At 35.4% G+C, this 21175-nt stretch overlaps 1 protein-coding gene across 2 annotated transcripts in view; it reads left to right on the top strand.

Annotated features, from left to right (window-relative positions):
- pik3r5 (phosphoinositide-3-kinase, regulatory subunit 5) overlaps positions 1-21012 on the top strand; it is a 44877-nt gene extending 23865 nt beyond the window's left edge. Inside the window, exons 8-18 of one of the 2 annotated variants that reach the window (XM_056459829.1) lie at positions 180-348; positions 2965-3033; positions 3234-4036; positions 6862-6987; positions 7281-7412; positions 10023-10116; positions 11724-11800; positions 11917-12010; positions 14551-14633; positions 16906-17021; positions 18969-21012. In XM_056459829.1, coding sequence (XP_056315804.1) covers positions 180-348; positions 2965-3033; positions 3234-4036; positions 6862-6987; positions 7281-7412; positions 10023-10116; positions 11724-11800; positions 11917-12010; positions 14551-14633; positions 16906-17021; positions 18969-19116 — 1911 coding nt within the window. In that variant the 3' untranslated portion in view covers positions 19117-21012. Of the gene's footprint in view, positions 1-179; positions 349-2964; positions 3034-3233; positions 4070-6861; positions 6988-7280; positions 7413-10022; positions 10117-11723; positions 11801-11916; positions 12011-14550; positions 14634-16905; positions 17022-18968 lie in introns of both variants that reach the window. The other variant, XM_056459828.1, reaches the window with a different exon arrangement.
- Positions 21013-21175: the final 163 nt, after the last annotated feature.

Below are 21175 nucleotides of genomic sequence, written 5' to 3'. Positions count from 1 at the left end.
TAAAGTTTGGTATTAAAGCTTTGCTTGGAAAAAAATTAACTGTGATTACGTGTGATTACTCAGAAGCTAAAGTCAGAGGTTACTTTTGTTGGAGCCAGAGCTAAACGTTCATCGATTTGTAACTCTCTGTGACTTGCAGTAACACAAAAGTATAAATGTCTATATTTGTTTCTTTTCAGTGCCTTAGTGATGATGAGTTGGCTCAGATCATGTCCTCCGTGAGTGACCTATTGGAGTCTGCAGCAGCCATGGTGGATATCGCTAAAGCTCGAAAACATGTTGAGGGTGGCCTGGAGGCATTGCGAGAAAAACTTGGCATACCATCCTCTAATGGCAAAATGTCAGATGGTACAGTTTTACTTTTTACTTTCAGCCCACCTCACAAATGCTAACAACCAAAAAAAAAAGTTGGTTACCAGACTTGTGCCCTTTATATAGTAAATCAGTGGTTCTCAAGAACCTACTAGGGTGCCCTACCAAACTTTTATAAATAAATCAGAATTTTTGGCCATACATGGTGACCCATACTTGGAATTTGTGCTCTGCATTTAATCCATCCAAGTGCACACACACACCTGGAGCAGTAGGCAGCCATTGCTGCAGTGTCTGGGGAGCAGTTGGGGAATCAGTGCCTTGCTCAAGGGACTCATCTCAGCCATTGAGGGTAGTTATACACTCTCACCACCCACCAACTGCCGAAGTGGGACTCAAAGCTGGACCTTCCACTCACAAGTCCAACTCTCTAACCATTAGGCCATGGCTGCCCTCAAAATACTGTTATGTGGACCCCAATAGGGGTAAATTTACATGATATGTAAGGGATAAGGTACTGTACATCCAGGCAAGGTTATTATAGTTAACGAAAAGAATAAAAAAATGAAAACTAAAATGTCAAATAATTTTTGTTAACTGAAATAAAAATAGAAATGACTTTTTTTTTTAAACTAGAACGAACTGAAACTGTATTGTGAACATACAAAACTAACTAACACTAAATAAAACTATAGCAAAAAATGTCCTTCGTTTTCGCCTTTGTAAATATATTTAAATATGCCTACTGTTTGCCTTTTAGAAGTAAATCTGTTTACTTTGCGCTGCAGATGTTTGACCCGTACGGCATCTCAGAGTCTTGATGCTATTGGCCAGATCAATCCGGTCCTCCTTCAGTCAGTCCTTGCTGTTGCTCCTGTGACAAAAACAACAAGTGGACAATACAGAGACTTAAAATTGTTATTCTAACACATTTGTGCTCAATAATAGAATTTATTTCTGTCTTATTGATCGTGATTGAATCGTTCTTTTTAACCTGATCTTCTAAGTGATCTGGTTGAACTAGTTTACCAAACCGTGCTATTTCACCAAATCAAACTGAATCATTTGAATCGATTTGTGTTTCCTGTAAGCACTCTTATCCACAAACTACTTACTTTTTAACATACCTAATACATCCCTCGGACTCTAAATAAATCAATATATACTGAGTTATTCAGTTATTAGAACAGTATACTGAGATCAGATTTAAGAAGCGGTGAACCGATAATACTGAGCATACGTGATTCAGCAGATGGTGAACTGAAGTGGTAGATGATAGTGGTCATGTGTCCATTGAATACATTTTTTAAAAATATATCTTTGCTTGAGTTTTTATTGTTCATTCATTCATTCATTCATTCATTTTCTTTTCGGCTTAGTCCTTTTATTAATCTGGGGTTGCCACAGCGGAATGAACCGCCAACTTATCCAGCACATGTTTTACGCAGCGGATGCCCTTTCAGCTGCAACCCATCTGGGAAACATCTACACATACTCACTCACACTCATACACTACGAACAATTTAGCTTTCCCACACAGAAACGCCAACTGACCCAGCCAAGGCTCGAACCAGCGACCTTCTTGCTGTGAGGCGACAGCACTACCTACTGCACCACTGCGTCGCCCTTGAGTTTTTATTATACAATATTTATTCTGATGATTTTGAATCAGTCACCTAACAAATATCCTTAAAAAAACAAATACTGAAACTAATAAAAACTAAACTAAAACTAAGCAATTCCAAAATATAGAAGCGAATAAAAACTCGTAAATCTGCCTCTAAAAACTAATTAAAACCAATTGAATTTGAAAACAAAAATTCTAAATAAAAAAAACTAAAACTCATTATTAGTTTTAAAGAATTTTTTTTTAATAGCATACCTTGAAATGTTACAACTGACCAATCAGAATTAAGTATTCCAAACATTGATGTAATTATGTACGATGATAAGATGATTAGTTCGATCCCCAAAAATTACTAAAAGTTCTGTAGTATGCAGGCCAGTAGTTGTTAATGTTGCTTTGTAAAGAAACACTACACACCTGTACACAACTAAACAAACGCGGCATATTTTTCATAAACTCACACTTTATGTATTCTGCACAGACACAATAACGATATTGTTTTTCAAACAAGACTGTAGTTAACACTCTAAAAATACTGTTATGTAAATGAACAGCCAGTATTCATAAAAAAGTCTTACATTTTTTGTTGAAAACAGTGTAATGTGTAAACGGTGTAAATCCTAAATAATTTTGTACAGTTTTATATTTTTGGATTATACAATTTCATAAATTTTATGATTGAACTGAATAAAGTTCCTATATGCATATTTCCCTGAAGTATGAAAGCTGTTACAGCAACAATCTCCCTATTAAACACCTTTGAAATATTTGAGTGTCCACATACTTTGACTCATGTAAATTGGTAGTCTGTGTCTTATAGAGTTTGAGTAGTTGTTTGTCTGGGCATCAGTAGTATGTACATATTACCTGGCACCAGCTCTTAGAAACTAAAACAAGATGAATAACCAACATGAAGCAATAAAGCTGATGGCATGGTTTTTCCATATGTGAAACAGTGGTGTGTTTGCTTTGGATGGGGTTTTAAGTGATTAATGGGAGAGATTTTGTTGTGTTTGTGTCACTAGGGGTTCTTCAGACGCTCAGCCTTCCAGCAGCAAAATGCTACACCTTCCATTGGGACAAGGATAATTTTGGTAAGACACAGAAAGCCAGTTCAATTTTTTTCTGCCCTGACCTTATTCAAACATTTGTTTGCCTATTTCAGAAATATAAACCATTGAAGATTGATTTCCAGTCAGTTTGATTTACTTTAATTTGTCAAGAGTTGGACGTTAGTCCTCCAGCTAATAGTGGCCCTCTGAGTGATGTTTTTTCTATCTTTTTTTTCTTCTAGATGTTCTAAATGACATTCTAGACATTGAGTCTGAATTGACATTATCTCAAACGTCTGAGAGCATGGAGGAGGATGATGTGGACAATGTTGATGTGGAAGATGATGAATATGAGGACTTGGAGGATGTTTGCACTGACTATCGGGCCTCTACTTTCTCCACTGTCTCCTCTCTCTCCACGGCCTCTAAAGACTCCATGTTCTCCACACTGTCAGTTGCTTCTTCAGAATGTTCTCCCCTGTCAACGCTCTCATCTTCATCTCAAGCTTCGGGGACGGACAGTGACTTCTGTGAAGACGTAGAGGATGACGGTTTAAGCACAGTATCTCCATCTAAGACCAAAACCAGTGGCCGACTTTCCAAGCGCATCTCACGATTCTTCAAACCTCGCAGCAGCAATTCTCTCTGTCGAGCCAAGAGCCTTGGCAGCCCAGAAGCTAAAGAATTAGTGGTGGCGGTCCGCTCTAAGAGATCCAATTCTCTGCCCCAGCAGGTTCATTTACGGAGCTCTGACTTAGGGTTCCCAGTTGTACCTCTATCTCAGCTCCAGTATGTTTGCTACAGGAGGAGACCTATTCTGAGTACAGATGATGAAGACGGGCCAACAGGGGCCACTCTGCTTAGAGTGGTGGTGTTTGGGGCAGATCATGTAGCAGGGAGGGTAGCCCGAGCCTATGGTAGTCTGAGGAAAAGAGAAAGAGACTGTCCGCACCTGACCAAAGCTTTCAGGATGAAGTTTTTTTTTGTACCTGTGAGGAGGGATACAGCCCCAGTCAACTCCAGGAGGTCCTCTCTGCAGCTCTCAGTGAGTCCACTGAAAGCAGCCATCTCAAGCACAGTGAGTGAAAGCATGACATTTAAAGGTGCATTAGGAGATCTTAAGAAAGGCTAAGGTTAGCATAATAGCACTAAAAGTATACATCACACCCTGCAATTTGCCATGTAAAATCACACCTTATGAATACGCACTAGACAACATCACTACTATACATCATGTAACATTAACATAGTACAACTCATATTTACAATACCAAACTTGAAAAAGAAGGAAGGTTGTTTGCCTGCCATTCTCTGGCTGAACTGTATCCATGATCGTGCTGATGACGTAATCCTATATGTGCAAACAAGGTGTGCAGATATATGCAATTACATATTTTGACAGGCATGTAGGGCAACTTATTGTAATGCTAGGTTCAAAAGTTTTGATTGGACTAGATTTTATTGGTCCTACACCTTGCACACAATATTAAAATACATATAAATACATTTGGACCTCTTAGCAGGTTTCCCGCCCAATTCTGTGGTTTTGAATTTGATTGTGTGGGTAAAATATGGCATTGGCGGGTTGACAAAATTTGGCCGGTTTTTAGGCTTGGGCGATATCGACCAAGCTTCTAATGTGAAACATTGCAATGGACGATGGCATTGTCGCCGGCGAATTAATTATTTATATATAATTAATTAATTCATAACAAATAAATTATTCAAGAGTTCCCACTTAGATATGCTTGGCGTATAAAGCAGGTTTGGCATGCTGTCCTAGGAGAGAACCCTGAGCTTGGAGATATTTGAGCCCAGGGCTCCCGCCCGGTCGATAAGCATATCAGGAGATCCGAGATCAGGTAGGTCTCGAGAGCTCTCCCTTTAGAAAAGGGAGGAAAAGGAGGAGATGGGGTGGAAGGGGGGATTCTTCCAAACGAAGATAGAACAGTAGGGAGAAAATGATCCATTTATAGTAAACTAGGATCACTCTGATTGGATTATTACTGATTACAGATGAGTGGCCAGATGTGCTTAATCAATTAGTTTATGAAACTTCACTTTGTAGCGTACAACTACCTAACCTGCATGTTCTTCGTTTTACCCATAACCAAATCATAAATAAATAAAGATAAGTTACACACAAATTACCACCTGTCAATCACCTTTTTCCACTGGACTCAGGCATAAACAGAGTGTTCTGTGTGGTTATAATTACGTCGACAAACTTGGTTGGTAAACAAATGTGCACAACCAACAGGAACCAACCAACAGTATCTGAGGTTTTCGCTATAATTACTAAGTACAAGTGTGAAAGCAAAAGATTGAAGCAGTGTACTGACGCTGTGACACGTTACCAGATAGATTCAAAAGACAGAAGAGTCATTAGATAGAGACAAGCTTAATTAAAAATCATGTTTAGCAACTATAGTGAGACACGGTTCAGCAGTACATCCTTGATAAACTGTCCGATGTGCACTGCTCTCTGGGGTTTTGTTTAAAGCATCCACTGATTGCTGGAGCTCAGCCTCTGTCGCTCGCATACACTGCAGCACATGACAGAGTGTGTGTTTGTGTGTGCGTGCGTGCGTGGTCACATGATGTGCATTTTCAGCAGTAAAGTGTGGAAGGAAGGCTTTTCAGAAATGCTAGGTGAAACGCCAGTGTGGGCGTGGATCGTTTTTGTTCTAAAATTTCATTTTAATACTAAAGCCTCCTTTCCACTGCACACAACAAGCGACAGATCAGAAGTCAATCATTTCCAATGGAGAGTAGTCCGAGAGCTGCGTGGAGTTCCGATTCATAAATGAGTAATAAAAAAATATTTTTATGTTGTCTCCACAATTCCCCCAAAATCAATTCCCTACCAACCAACATAACAAATAATGTTTCTAAAGACAATCACCTATTGCACCTTTAAGCCTGAAATGTACTTTGTTTTTTATTAATTCTCTCATCCACATATGTGCCATGTATTTGATCGATTTATAATGTTAGCTGGATCAAAAGGTGCCAACACTGGCCCATAGTTTAAAATAAATGGAAGTAATGGGACATCAAAAAGCTACAGGTGATGCAGCAATAATATATGTTTATTATTTTGTGCTAGGGAGGATTGAAAGATTCCTATTACTCAAATTTCAAAGACAAAGTCTGAACACATTTTCATCATTCATAGTTTTTAGAGAGGAATAACAAATACACTGGATAAAATTAAGCTGTTTGGTATGGATTTGTTAACTGCCTGTGTTTTGTCATGATATATGTACTTGTGGGATACTACTGTACATCATTATAAAAGGTATACCTAAGCAAGCTGTCATTTGATCTGTATGACTATGCATCAAAGCTTCAGTATATTCTCTATTTTAGGCTTTCAATATTTTAAAATTCAAGCTTTGGAACTGATAGACCATTTGCACAAACAGACAACATACACACTGTTGCTGTATTGTCAGTATAGTGTAGATTCTTGTGGTAGTTCTTGATTTTATTTTCTTTGCTTGCAGCAGTTATCCATTTACAGTACACGGTTATCACCACATCAATCAATCATTACAGTTTCACTAGTGGTTCTTGTATTCTGTACACATGCATTGCATTTTGGAGATGCAAAAGTGGCAATCACTTCTGAAGCTTTCAGTGTATAGAGGGGTAGGCCTGTTATAATAATCAGTATATCAACTTATCGCACAACACATGGACATCCTAGGTCAGCAGAGCAGATTGGCGAGTACCAATCGAGTCATAAAATGTGATTATCGGCCGATGCTGTTCTCAAGCCGATCGATTGGAGCTTCCCTAATTTTGTAGATGAACTATCCTTTAAATAACAGGGATTTAACAGGTGGATTATTAATTTGTCAACAGGATCTCTGTATGAACGGGATGGAGGACAGCACTAATGACATCGCGAATCTGCTGGGAATGCTGGATCCCTGGTATGAGCGTAACACCCTGAGCCTCATGGAACTGCCCGTCAATGTGGTGTGCCAGGTGAGACTCTCTCATTCACACAAACTCATTCACACGAAAAGAGATTGCGTGCATAATACCCAAATTACCAGTAAGAAGAACAAACATCAGTTAATCTTTTGTTATATGGCAAGCAGTTTTTGGCAGGACACGCACATCACAGGCACACAAACAAAACCACATCCCATACAACCACTCATTTGAGGAACTTGCTTGTGTGAAAGTGTGTTTTTAATTGTTTAGATTATTACCATTTCCTATTCAGATGGCGATTGATGAAAATATACTCACTTCAAATGTTTTTGTCATTGCAGCAAACATCAAAGATTGATTCAGACTTGTCTGAGGGCACGGGTGAGGAACGTTTACCAATATTTGCAGACCTGGTGCTCTATTACTGCCGGCATGCTGCCCGTCCTGCCCTCATTCAGCTCTATCAAGCAGAGGTGACTAAAAACACCAGTCTGGGGCAGATTCTAAAATTGTATTAGGGTTGTATACACTTATAAATCGGTTCTTTATTACAGCCTATCGGGCAATATGGAGTGCAGAAATTCAGGGTTTCAAAATTAAGTTTTTACAAAGAATTTAAATGAAGCTAAATAAGGTATAAATAAGGTATTTTTATTGTTGTTGCTTGGTGTCAAAGGGATAGTTCAGTCAAAAATGAAAATTGTCATCATTTACTCATCCTCTTCTTTTTCCAAACTCATTGAGCTTCTTACTTCTGCTGAACACAAAGGAAGATATTTTAAAACATGTTGGAAATATATACAGTGCTCAGCATAATTGAGTACATCCCATTTTGAAAATGAATATTTTTATTCGTTTCTCAGTGAATATAAGTATTGTATTTTGGTGCATTTAAACAAAACAGGTTTATTAAACAGATATATTTATTAAAATAATATTTTACAAAACATATTTAGAAATTAAAAGATAACACAATAAAAATCAAGCAAAATATTGCAAAAAAAGAAATTACAACCTACAAAATTTCAACTACATTTTTCAAATTTTTAAAAATTTGTATATAATATTTTTCTGTAACATATAAATGTGGGTGTACTAGTTTTTGAACCATTATCGTAAGTTATTTTGTTAGAAAAGCTCCAGATATGGCTTCAGTACTGACTAAACTAATGTATATGCACAAACAGGGCTTGACATTAACCTCAGCTAGCCCGCCAAATGTGGGTAAATTTCAGCTGTGGCGGGTAGGACAGCCGCTTCCACTGGCCACTTTGGCTGGTTGTAAATAATTTTTAATTTGTAGTTTTCTTAAAAGCAGGGTTCAACAATAATGATGGCCCAATATTTGTGCAAATGTGATCTTAGAATTGAGAAGCAACAGGATTGACAAAAATAACTTAGTGCGAGCAAAAGGAAGCAGGTGAATACCGAACAAGAGGATGATAAGTCACGTGCACAGGTAATGTGATGTGCGCGACTGTTTAAAAAGCATTTGCGCTCCCGTTTCCTTCCGCGAAGCAACTGTGCCATTGATTCTCTTTAAAATAGACTTGACAAAAGGTGATGCTCTTGCACCCACAGTCCTGCTGCTTTCAAGAGCTACAGATTTTTAAAAAAATGTCTTTTTGTTAGCAGCAACGGTTGCTGCTTTCGCTTTTACCATTCTTTGAACAGATTATTAAAAGGCCTAATGTTAACGTGATCCTTTTATTATTATACACACGGTATGTTTTTCACCTGCTTTCTTTTGCTTATAGTTATTTTTGTTAATATGGTTTAATTGTATTTTTTTACAATAAGATTGCTTAAATAGGAAATTAACTCCCCATTTAGGTAACTGATGATCTGGGACCTTTAGCCAGAACACAGACTATGCATAGTTTTAGTTTTAGATACATGACAGTATTTATTTTTAAAATGTTATTTTTTTAAAGAAAAGTTTTGTTAAATAAAAATTGTATGTATACAGCTATATTTTGCTTGTTTTGACACATTATTTAAAATTTATGGCTAAGAAATAATTTTGTATCTTTGGTGTGGTCACCAAATCCTTAATTTAAGTCCTGAAAAGTCATGTGATATTAAATAAAAACTAATTGCAGTGCAACACTCTGAAACCCCAACCCCTTTACTCATGCACATTGAGCAAGGTCATACACAACACACAAAAAGTAAAATGCATGTGGAAATAACACAAAATCTAAATCAAGTAATTTAGGCATGTCAAAGTCAAATTTATGCATATAAAATATCTTTTCCCAACAACAAAATTGTGGCTAGTGAAAATGGCGAGTGGCTAGTAACGTTGGAAAACTACTAGCCAAAGTGGCTATTGATTAGAAAAGTTAACGTCAAGCCCTGTGCACAAATATAATATTGTATAGCTTCCTATTAAAAGTATGAATATAAAAGATAGATTTGTGAGGGGTGTACTTATATATGCTGAGCACTGTACATTTGACCATTGACTTCAATTATGTTCTTTCCTACTGTTACACCTGGCTCAAAGATGTAACATTAAGAGAGACAACATGGCGAAATAAAGCCAAACATAATGTTTATTCTAACACAACTGAAAATAACATAATCAAAACATCAGTATCAGTAACTTCAATCAATGTAAATGGATGCAGTAAGTGTTGTCAGTGCTAGTGCATGGATGCAAAAAAACATAAAGCCCAAATTGAAGTGCAGCTCTGCCCAAACAATAAAGGAACAGTGGCCCAGACGAACTCTGGCACTTTGTTTAAATAAGAGTGATGGCGATCATCAGATGCGCTGACGTCTTGCCACAAACTACAACAGACATAAAGATACAAAAACACAAACCAAAATACCACAGTTCTAACACTAACATTTTCTAACATTCTTCAAAATATTGTCTTGTGCTTAACAGAAAAAAAAAAACAAAGAAACTCATGAATCACTTGAGGATCACTTCTTTTTTTGAGTGTGTCAACTAGTATTTAACCATTAAAACAATATTTCATTCATCATTTCAGGGTGTTTTTGTAACTTGTCTTATATTATCATAATGCAATCCAGCGGTTTCACAGACATTGAATTCTTTCTCTTTGCTGTAGTTCACACTAGCTGGAGGAGTACGACGGACTGAAGTATTTATTCACTCTCTGGAACTGGGCCACACAGCTGGTACAAGAGCCATCAAGGCCATGGGTGAGTGTAGACACCAACGTTTCATTTTAAGAGCTATATGTGTAAAGCCTCTTAGAGTCAAATTTTAGTTTTAAGTGTGTCAAAATTTTAGGAATGATGTAAGTTTACTCTTATTCTTAATAAGAATGATTCATAAAGGTTTTTAAGTGCTGAGGCTACGCCTTAAATTATTACTCCCCAACAAAGGAGGAGATTGAACACTTTTTTTAACAATGAAAAAATTGTGTTGGAATAATATAATGACAGGGGTTTTCTGATGGTTCATCCAGTGACACAGTAGGCATGATTCACAAATAGAGGATTTCTTTTTAATTTTCAAACAAGGAAAACCAAAATGAACACAAACTAAAATTAAATGACACAAAAATAAAGGTTTTGGGTAGCAGATTTTAGAAGTTCCCCAACCAAAACCAAACTAAAAACCTACTATCCAAATCCTGACCCTTAGATAAGAGGGACCGCCCACTTTGAAACTAACAGAGGGGTCGATCACATTCCAACACAAACAAACACATAAATAAATACATTCAAAAATCATTCAAAACAAATAAACAATATACTTTATACACCCCTCACAAATCTATCTTTTAAATGCATATTTTTAGTAGGTAGCTATAGAGTATTATATTTGTGCATGTGCATTAGATTAGTGAGTACTGAAACCAAATCTGGAGCTTATCTAACAAAATAACTAAAAATATACACCCAAATTTATAGGTTATAGGAAAAATCAAGAGAAGCAAAGTTATTATTTAGTTAAATTTCGTAGGCTGTAGATTTTTTTTATTTTTTGCAATATTTAGCTTGATTTTAATTGTATTTATCTTTCAATTTCTAAATATGTTTGTTGACTAAAATGTTATTTTAATAAATATATCTGTTTAATAAATCTGTTTTGTTTAAATGCACCAAAATACTTTGCCTATATTCACTGAGAAATGGATATAAATATTAATTTTCAAAATGGGGTGCACTGTATCTTGCATTAAACTTATTTTAATAAAAGAAATTAAATCAAATTAAATATAATCCTAAACCAGAAATATCATGGATGTATCACAAGCAAAGTTATTATAGAGCCAGTACACAATTTCAACATGATACATATTTAATATGTAAAATACACAATATTTGTCTAAATTGTACACATGAAAGTAAGTTTACAATGTGTAAACAATACAAAACAACAACAAAAATTAAACAGGCAATTACTAACCTAGTCAGAATTTTCTTTTTATTATCTTCTTCCATTTAATGGTTTACAACTTACCAGGCTTTCCTTTTAAATACATGATTGAATCGCTGACACAAGTCACGCAAAAGCACTTTTAGTGTGTGTTTTTCAGATGTTATGCTTGTGCAACTTGCTGTAATCTGCACAAAAAGTTTTTTTTTTTTTTTTTTTTTTCTTGGTAGTAGCATATCTTCACTTCTCAGAATTTATTTTGGAGGACCTGAAGTCATTTTAAATTAGACTAACCAAAAATTTAATATTTTTTTGAGGAAGAAGAACATTTCAGATCCTGTTATAGTAGCTGTGCTGTGTTTTTCTTTAATTGACATGTCTCAGTTCACTGTATTGTTTGTTTCTGTTACTATATTTTTAGGAGCTGCAAGTAAGAGATTTGGCATTGATGGAGATCGTGAGGCTGTTCCCTTGTCGCTGGAAATAACGTATAACAGAGTATGTACCATTCCAGCTTTTAATGAATTTGTTTTTAAGTAGCAGTAATTTTTGTTTAATTTAAATGCAAACCATTCAAATCCAATGCATTCTTTTTCTTTTTTCTTTACCTTCAGATACATATCAGTGGAAGAAGTCAGAAGACGAGGACAGAGAAGTCCTGCACCTCTATAAACCTGCAAAAAGCCTGCAGGAATTCAGAGGAACTAGGTAGAAAATAGTATTGATATTATTACTGGCAGAACTTTTAAAAGTACTTTAATCAAAGGTAGTTTGTATGATTAATGCAATCGATTCTGTTGTATGCTTTTGGAGAGTTCATTTATCCATTTTCTAGAAATGATAATCTCGTTCAAATTCTCAATGCGTTAAATGATTTTCAAAAACAACTGGTTGATGCTATCAGTTTTAAATAATTAATTAGTCCAAATAAACCTCCACTAATTAGAGAATATAAAAACAAACACACACACACACACACACAAAAATGTAGCCCTCATTCAGTCTATTAAGTACACAGTACTTTTAGTTACAATTATGATTTTATTTATTTATTTTCATCTATTTGTTTATTTATTTTAATTTTTGGCTTTAAAAATGAGTGATTTAACTATTAGAATGACTTTTCTTGAATTATAACTCAATATTATAACAAGTATTAGAATAATTGTTTTTTATTACATTGAGGATAAAGGTATGGGTAAAGGACTTCAGGAACTAATGCTGAAAAAATATACAGTTGATGTCAGAATTATTAGCCCCTTCGGAATTATTAGCCCCCTGTATATTTTTCCCCCAATTTCTGCTTAACGAAGAGAAGTTTTTTCAACACATTTCTAAACATAATAGTTTTAAAAACTCATTTCTAAAAAATGACTCGTTTTATCTTTGCCATGTTGACAGTACAAAATATTTTACTACATATTTTTCAAGATACTAGTATTCAGCTTAGTGCAATTAAAAGTCTTAACAAGATTATTAGGTTAATTAGGCAAGTTAGGGTAATTAGACAAGTCATTGTATAATTATGGTTTCTGTAGACAAGCAGAAAAAAAATCTTGCTTAAAGGGGCTAATAATATTGACCTTAAAATGGTGTTTAAAAAAAAATGCATTTACTCTAGCTGAAATAAAACAATTAAGGGGCCGATCACACCGAGTGTGCTTTTTGCATTGCAAGACGCCTTTTTTGAGTGATTTACTAATGGGCGCGAGTTTTTTTGCATGCTGCTTATGTGCCCTGCGTGCCTCGCGTTTTAACCCACCTGCTGCACCTCGTGTTTGAAAAAAGTCAACTCTGAGCGGAAAAAGCACATTACATCAGTCACATCTTTTTCAATCGAGGTGACTGAGTGTTTGTGTTGTCAAGACAACTACGGAGACTTTTGAAGACGGAGACTTGTGGTTGCTGTTTTGAGTCATCCGGTGCTGTATGAGTCACATATCTTGATGTTTACAAAATAATTAAATATTTAAATTATACCAATATCAACAGCAACACTCGTGCACAATACCCAGCTGATTCAGTCATTGCCTAGCGACATAAAAAGCACACCTGGTTCCTTTTTTTGTTGTCAGCAAAAAAGGCATTGTGGTGCGCCTTGCTTTTTCAGAAAGGAAAAGCATGTTTGGTGTGATCGGCCCCTAAGACTTTCTCCCGAAGAAAAAATAAATAAATTCCTTGCTTTGTTAAACATGATTTGGGAAATAAAATAAATGAATAAATAAAAAAACTATTTACAGGAGGGCTAATAATTTTGACTATATATGGTATATATGTGTACTGTATTGTCATGCAGTAGTGATTTTTGATTTGAAAAGCTCCTGAGGTAAAATTACAATAATAAACTTGGCAGATAATTCTGTTGCCGAGAGAGCTTAACATGCTGCAAAACACGTGCAATTACAAAAAACACCAGCAAATTTAGAAAAGATCGTTATCAGTTTGACAGCACATGTGCTGCAAATAGTCACAACGCAAGCACATTTAAAAAAAAATGTGCTGCATTTTCTCACAACGCAAACAATTAATAAAACGCGCTACATTTTCTCACAACACAACGAAAATGTTTGAAGGAGATGATAAAATGTGACAGATCCGGCTATTTAGGTTATGGTTATTTAGTCTAATAAATACTAAAGACACAGGAATCAGGATATTAAAATAAACAAACAAAAAACTCCCCTTTCAAAGATCACCTGCAACTTCACTGAGCAATAGTCACGGCATAGCGGCGTCCATCATGTTTTGGGTCCCCTTGAAACATTTCCGTTGTGTTTCAGGGTTTTTTTGTGTTGTGAGAAAATGCAGGGTGTTTTATTATTGTTTGTGTTGTAAGAAAATGCAGCACGTTTTTTATTGTGTATGCGTTTTGAGGATTTGCAGCTCGTGTGCTGTCAAACTGATGAAGATCTTTTCTTAATTTGCTGGGGTTTTTTGTAATTGCATGTGCTTTCTTAAATTGCAGCACGTTAAGCTCTCTCGGACGCCATAGATAATTCAATCATTGACTATAATAATATTGTTTATTTCTGTCACTACTGTATATAAACTGTGACAGACCTGCACGCAGTTACAAGCAGTTTCACTTAGAAAAAAAGTCTGAAAAGGCTCTCAAGAACATAACTTCCTGTTTAATCTAGTTTCAGTGGCAAAACTACTAAACAAAGTGGATTCAGGTGTAATAACAAATACATACTTTAAATTGCATTCAACATTCACAAATGTCTCACAAATTTCTTTTTCTTTAGATTCTAAAATGGAGTGTCTTCGTTTGACAATGACAGAGGTGTTGAAGAGACAAAACTCTAAATCAAAGAAAGGCTACAATCAGGTGAGCAGGAAGGAAGTATAGGAGAAAGCTGAGCTGTGGTTTAAACAGCACGAAACAAACGTAGCGTAAACATCTACAGTTGCTACTCATGTGGTTTTTGCAGCAATTTTAGCAGGCAACCAACAACAAAAAAAAAATTTTTGTTTGTTTTTTTACCAAGAGCAGCATTAAAGTTTTTGTTTAGCAGTTTCTATAGCATGTTTCATGTTTTTACACCTTTGAGATTTTTGGTGTCAGTTGTACTTTCATTTTACAGTGTCAGTGGTTACTTTTTGGTTCAGTTACACCACACGCTGACTGTATCTCATCTTGTTTCTTATGATTTGGAAAAAAAAGATTATGCATCCCTGCTGAAAAATCCATCTTAAACCAGCCTAGGCTGGTTGGCTGGTTTTAGCTGGTCGACCAGCCTGGTTTTAGAGAGGTTTTGGCCATTTCCAGGCTTGTTTCCAGCCATTTCCAGCCTGGTCTTAGCTGGACATGCTGGAAAATGACCTGCTAAATCCAACTAAAACCAGCTTGACCAGCCTGGTTTAAGCTGGACATAGCTGGTTTTGGCTGGTCAAGCTGGTTTTAGCTGGTCATTTTCCAGCCTAACCAGCAAAGACCAGGCTGGAAATGGCTGGAAACCAGCCTGGAAATGGCCAAAACCCCTCTAAAACCAGGCTGGTCGACCAGCTAAAACCAGCCAACCAGCCTAGGCTGGTTTAAGCTGTTTTTTTAGTAGGGAAATGTTTGAAATAAATCACTGTAATGCTCTTTCATCCATGTGTAGGTTTAGCATTTCACAGGGGTGTCCAAACCCGGTCCTGGAGAGCAGGTGTCCTGGAGAGTTTAGCTCCAACCCTAATCAAACACACCTGAACCAGCTAATCAAGCTCTTACTTGATATACTAGAAACTTCCTGGCAGGTGTGTTGAAGCAAGTTGGAGCTCAGCTTAGCAGGACATTGGCCCTCCAGGAATGAGTTTGGACACCCCTGGTATATACGCTCATTTCACGCAGCCGCCATTTTAAAGAACGAAAGCGAGGCTGTGTTGGGAAGAAACCCGGAAGTATAGGATCAGCACTGTAAAAATTGCAACAACATGCTGTGGACTACAAACCTCCAGCTGTTGCTGCAATTTCAAAGTGCAGATATGGTGGAAACATCACTTTAATATCCTTCTGTTCAGTTCAATTTAAACAATTAAAAGCATATTAGGCATCAAACAAAATCACAATCTTTTTAAGAATCATATGCTTATGTGTCCTCCTAGACTTCAGTTCATGGCACCAGGTAAACACAGTGAGGATGCTTCTCTGCTTCAGCCTATATGACCCAATGAGCAGTAAAACAATGCAGTTCTCTGTAGCGCACCCTCGTGTTGTCTGTGATGGTGTTGCCCCAGTACTGAATTTTTAAAAATATCCATTTCCCGCTAACATTTAAGCGACGTTGATGGTGTTCTTAAACAGCTGATTTGCCATAGTATTCACCAGTGCTCAACAGAAATGACTGTGATTGGCCGTGAAGGTCATCAGTTCACCGCTTTTCACAGAGAGCAAACACAGATACACAGACACTGGAACATTTTAAATCAACAAAGATCAATCGATTCATCAACCGGATTGCTCGTCTGTGTTTGCACTCGGTAAACCACAGTGAAGTGCGGTGAACTGATGACCTTCACGGCCAATCACAGTCATTTCTGTTGAGTGCGTGAACACAATGGCAAATCAGCGCTGTTTAAGAATGCCATCAACAGTGCCTTAAATGTTAGCGGGAAATGTTTTATGTTTTTTTTTTTTCAGTACCGAAATTCAGTATCGCGACACGTCTAATATAGTGAAAGAATCATTAACTTGAGTTTGATAAAATGCATTTAAAGCGTATGTTTGGGAAAGAAAACGTTAGCTAACTAGTGCCATTTCCCCTAACTTAGCTGAAAATGAGGTCCAATATCCCTTTTTATTTTCACTATTCATTCAGAACGGACCTTCAGGTCACTCGGAAGGCGGTGAAAGTATAAATTTGTGTCGATTTCTCTTCGCTGATAAGATATACACCCAGGTACACAGCACTCCTATGTGACTCAAAGCGATACTTCCAGGTTTCTTTCCACCACAGCCTTGATTTCGCTGTTTAAAATGGCAGCTGCGTGAAATCAGTTTATTAGATAGCACATTAAGCACATTTATTTTGACAAATACAAACATTATTTGAGAGGTTCAAGTTCAAGCATTTTTTTATTGCTTTATGGAGTTATCATTGTTATTTTTTGCTTTACAGCAACTGACCACCACAGAAGTGAAGGTGGATAAGGTTCAGGTTAGTGGAACTTGCAACACCACCTTCGCAGTTTGTCTGGACCAAGATGAGAAGAAAATTTTACAGAGTGTGATGAGGTAAAGCTTGTTTTTGTTTTTGTATATTGTATTTTGGATTTTTGGAAATATATTTACTTCCTGCTTTTCCGCATGCTGTTAGGTTTAGTAGCACCATACTGTACAATATAAAAACACAATGAATTGACCCAAAACAAATGATGGCCCATCAATCTGCTAAGAGTTCTTTCATACTTATTTATGAAAATAATCATTTAAAAAGAGTTTTTATTATACTTTTGCTGGAGTAATTTGTCAATATGTGGCTTTAAATGAGTTAAATACTGTGAAAATGATGGAACATATTATTTTACAAAATTATTTCATGCTTAATTTTGTTTTATTGCATTAAGCCAGCAGAAAGAGGAACATCATTTATGATTAATGATTGTGAAAATAAATTGACAAAATACAAGGTTTATTTTTCACCTTAACAATATATTTAAGTAAAACTTGTAAGATTTCATTCTATCAGATGGAATCTGATGAATGATTGAAGGGTAAATGCATGTAAGCCTTTTTTAGCTCTTCTGATAAGAATTGTGTTATTTATTAGAATTTATTTATACTTGTTTTCAGCTCTGAAATCAATCTGACTCTATTTTTTTATTTTCTCATTTATGTTTTTAGCTGATCACATTATTAATTGTGATATAATTTCGATTTTGATATTTTATCTATTATTCTTAATTTTATCAGTTCCATTTCCCGGAATTGCATTTCTTCACACGGATGTCATCTCCACACTTTAAACTTAGTCAGAGGATGTAGGGTTAACTAATACCCAATTAGTCTGGTTGCCCCCGCTCATTCATACTAAAAGTGTAGTTAATTAAGTCATTACCATACAACTTGCTTATATCAGTGATTTAAATGATTAAAAGGTCTTCATGCTGCCATGCCACACTGCTCCGTACAGTCAAATGTGCCTTGAAAATGGATAAAATAATGTCACAACATAATGGCAGCACAGACTCCATTTTATCTACTGGATACAATGAATACAATGACTCCAGAATTAATAAAAAAGTTAACATTTATTTTTCAGATACAAGTGTATCATGCCAATTACAGAATCAAACAATAAAAGCCAATTCAGAAGTAAATTTACAACATTAATTACTCAAAGATAAATTTAAGAATATAGATGGAAATCCAAATTATACATTATGCTGAGCTTGAGAGCTCTTCACTACGGGGCAGGTTAGAAACAGACTTGCGACCCCAAGACATTTCATCCTTCTCTTTGAATATACCCTAGGAGAGCAATGAATGGTTCTTTTGTTAAAGTTAACCAGTGACTTAAATATTTGTTCATCTGTTGAGATTTAATCTAAATTTATCAAAGATGGTGAACAAAACATCATTTCCAGTCACACCTGAGTATTTATCAATGCCGGAGGGGAAGGAAAGTTCAGAAAAGAGGGCAAAAATAAAGTCTATCCTGGGCCTTTTTCTTCAGATTCCAGAATATTTGTTGTTTTACAGGGCACATTTTAATTCTGAGTAAAACCTATCCCTACAAACTGAAATAGAAAACTTATTCTGACCTTTATTTGTTAAATTATACAAAAGAATACATGCTACTACTACTACATTTCTTGTGCATTAATTGGTTGTTTAAATTGTCTTTAATTCTTAAAAAACTGTATTTTTCTGTAATTTGTCAAAGTGATTTTTGTTCAAAATATGCTTAAGATTATTGTAACCATTAATGACATTATAGTGGGTGTCTTCTTTAAATTTGTCAAATTTAAAGATTATTATTATTATTAATATTATTATTATTATTAGTTTGCCAAGTTAAAATTGAACAAGAAACAAAAAAGGCATTTTTTTAACCAATATAAATAAACAAATAAATAAATAAACTTTTTATTAAAAGAGATGCTAACATATTTGTATCATTGTTTGATTGAGCACTTTTACAATGGCACAAACAATTCAAATCTGTTTCATGCTCTGCAGGTGTGAGGTATCAGTGTGTTATAAGCCGGACAGTTCAACTGACTGGACGAGAGGAAGAGTCTTTTCATCTCAGACGCAGCTTCTTCAGCCCACATTCTGCTCTCTGCTGTGTCTCCCTGTGGCCACTTTCAGTGGACCTCAACCTTGAACCTCCAGCCTGACAGAAGCCTCAAATCTGGTTAAAACACACATCAAAATCAGCTTTCCACTTTTGATAAGTTTTCGCATAAGGATGATGGATTAAAATATGGATATTTTGTCCTCGCAATTTTTGGATTATTGGATCAGAAGTTACTGTTTTGTCTACTGTTTGGTACACCTACTGAATATAATCTGGTGGATACACATTTGTTGACCTATGAATAACATCAGATTATGAGTCATCCTTGAAAGTTTTGGTACTTCTGAATGGGATGTTAATACTGGATTGATTTGTAACTGGGCTGTTATGCATCCAACTGTAACCAGAATACACATTAATGCACATATTAACCAGCATTTGAGTAGGCACAATTGAATAGATTGTTTGTGTATATGGTGTAATTATTTTATGTAGGTATAATCAAAATTCTCAGGAAAGACATTTAATGTTTTGCAATATTTTTAATTATTTAAACTTGTTTCTGTCATGGATCTCCGGACTCAGTCGCACCGCCTAAAATATGAGGTAATCTGAGATTTTTTTGTATGTATAGTTGTATGTCCTTTTTCCCCCTGACTTTATATCGTTCTGTATCTTGCCTTACTTAATACCTCTTGTTGTAATTGGATTGGTTGGCCAACAGAGGTCCTCCTAAACCAGTTGTAGAGCTGGCAGTATAAAAAATACAAGACCGCTCCATCAGTACACTGTAATACTGGTGCAGTTTGTATGTGAAGCAAACTGAAACCTTTCTTTCTTTCTTTCAAAAGATATGTGCGTGTCATTTTGTTAAAGTAATCAGAATAACTGTCAAAAGCAATCATTTTCATTTCTGATTGTTTAATAAACACTTAAAACTGTATATGTATTTTAGTAAGAGATAGCAGAAGTGTGTATATATGTATGTGTTTTAATAAAGAAAACTAACATTTGAGCAAATCGAAGGATTTCACTAGCTGGCAGTGCAGACTCTAGTTGTATTTTTATATATATAAAAAAAAAATTAAGGTTTATTCATTTTTGTAGAAACATTCCACGTGTCCTTTTACTACATTTTGTTGTGACAACATTTTGGAAAGAGAGTTGTAGGTACAGATCTGTGCAACTAAAATGTTATTCATGAGTGTTCAAAATTAACATATCCTATCAGCAAAATGTCCTATTATTATTATTATAGTTGTTTTGTAATTTTGTCATCATGGAGAATTAAAATGGTACTTTCAATGTGACTTCATTCATATTCATAAGGTGCAGTCTTTGTCTTTATCTATTTGTATATCGTCAAATTAAAATAAAATCACTTTCGAAATATTTGCAGTATGGTTGCATAATGAGTATAATTAGTTAATGTCAGCCGTAAATACACATCTCACTTTTTTTTATTAATTTATTTTATTTACTTATTTATTTTTTGAGACATTTTTCAAAGAATTTAAATGTTTGCTTTTAGTTCTTTAACTGCCCTACAGGTTAGAGGCATTTTTATGATCAAATGTCAGGTTAATATCTAAACAATGATGTCTCTGTCTGCGAAGAAGGCCTTGAGAAGGCCTGTTTTGCTTGGGGTGGTTACAGTTTGAATTGTTAGCCTGTTCAAGATGTTATCAAAGAACGTGAAAAAATGTCACAAGATGACTATTTTAAAAAGCCACTGAGGGAAATCATTAGCACATATAATTGGATTATGCCAGTTTTGAACTAGGGAAAAATAGTCACTTTGTCAATAAGAAATAATCTGACTCTGAAAATATTTATAATAAGTTTAGTTCTGCATGCCTCATTTATTTATAGTAACAAGCTTGTTTATTGGCATTTCTTAAATGTTTGAGTCTTGTGAATGTGTGATGTGCAGAGGCATTTTTTACTGCATCTCAGAAAATTGTAAAATACATTTATGGAATCTTGCTTCTGCCGCTGAATAAAATAAGAAAAACTAAAATCAACTGGGACTTGCCTATTTTCAGGATTCTGTTAGATTTCGGATTGTGCTATTAATTTAATTTTAAAAATCTTTCCATAATTTTGCAAACATAAAAGTGTTTAACACAAGCTGTCAGTCTACACT

The sequence above is a fragment of the Danio aesculapii genome, chromosome 6 (genome assembly GCF_903798145.1).
Source record: "Danio aesculapii chromosome 6, fDanAes4.1, whole genome shotgun sequence".
Taxonomy (NCBI): Eukaryota; Metazoa; Chordata; class Actinopteri; order Cypriniformes; family Danionidae; genus Danio; species Danio aesculapii.
This window is presented reverse-complemented; position numbering and strand designations above follow the sequence as displayed.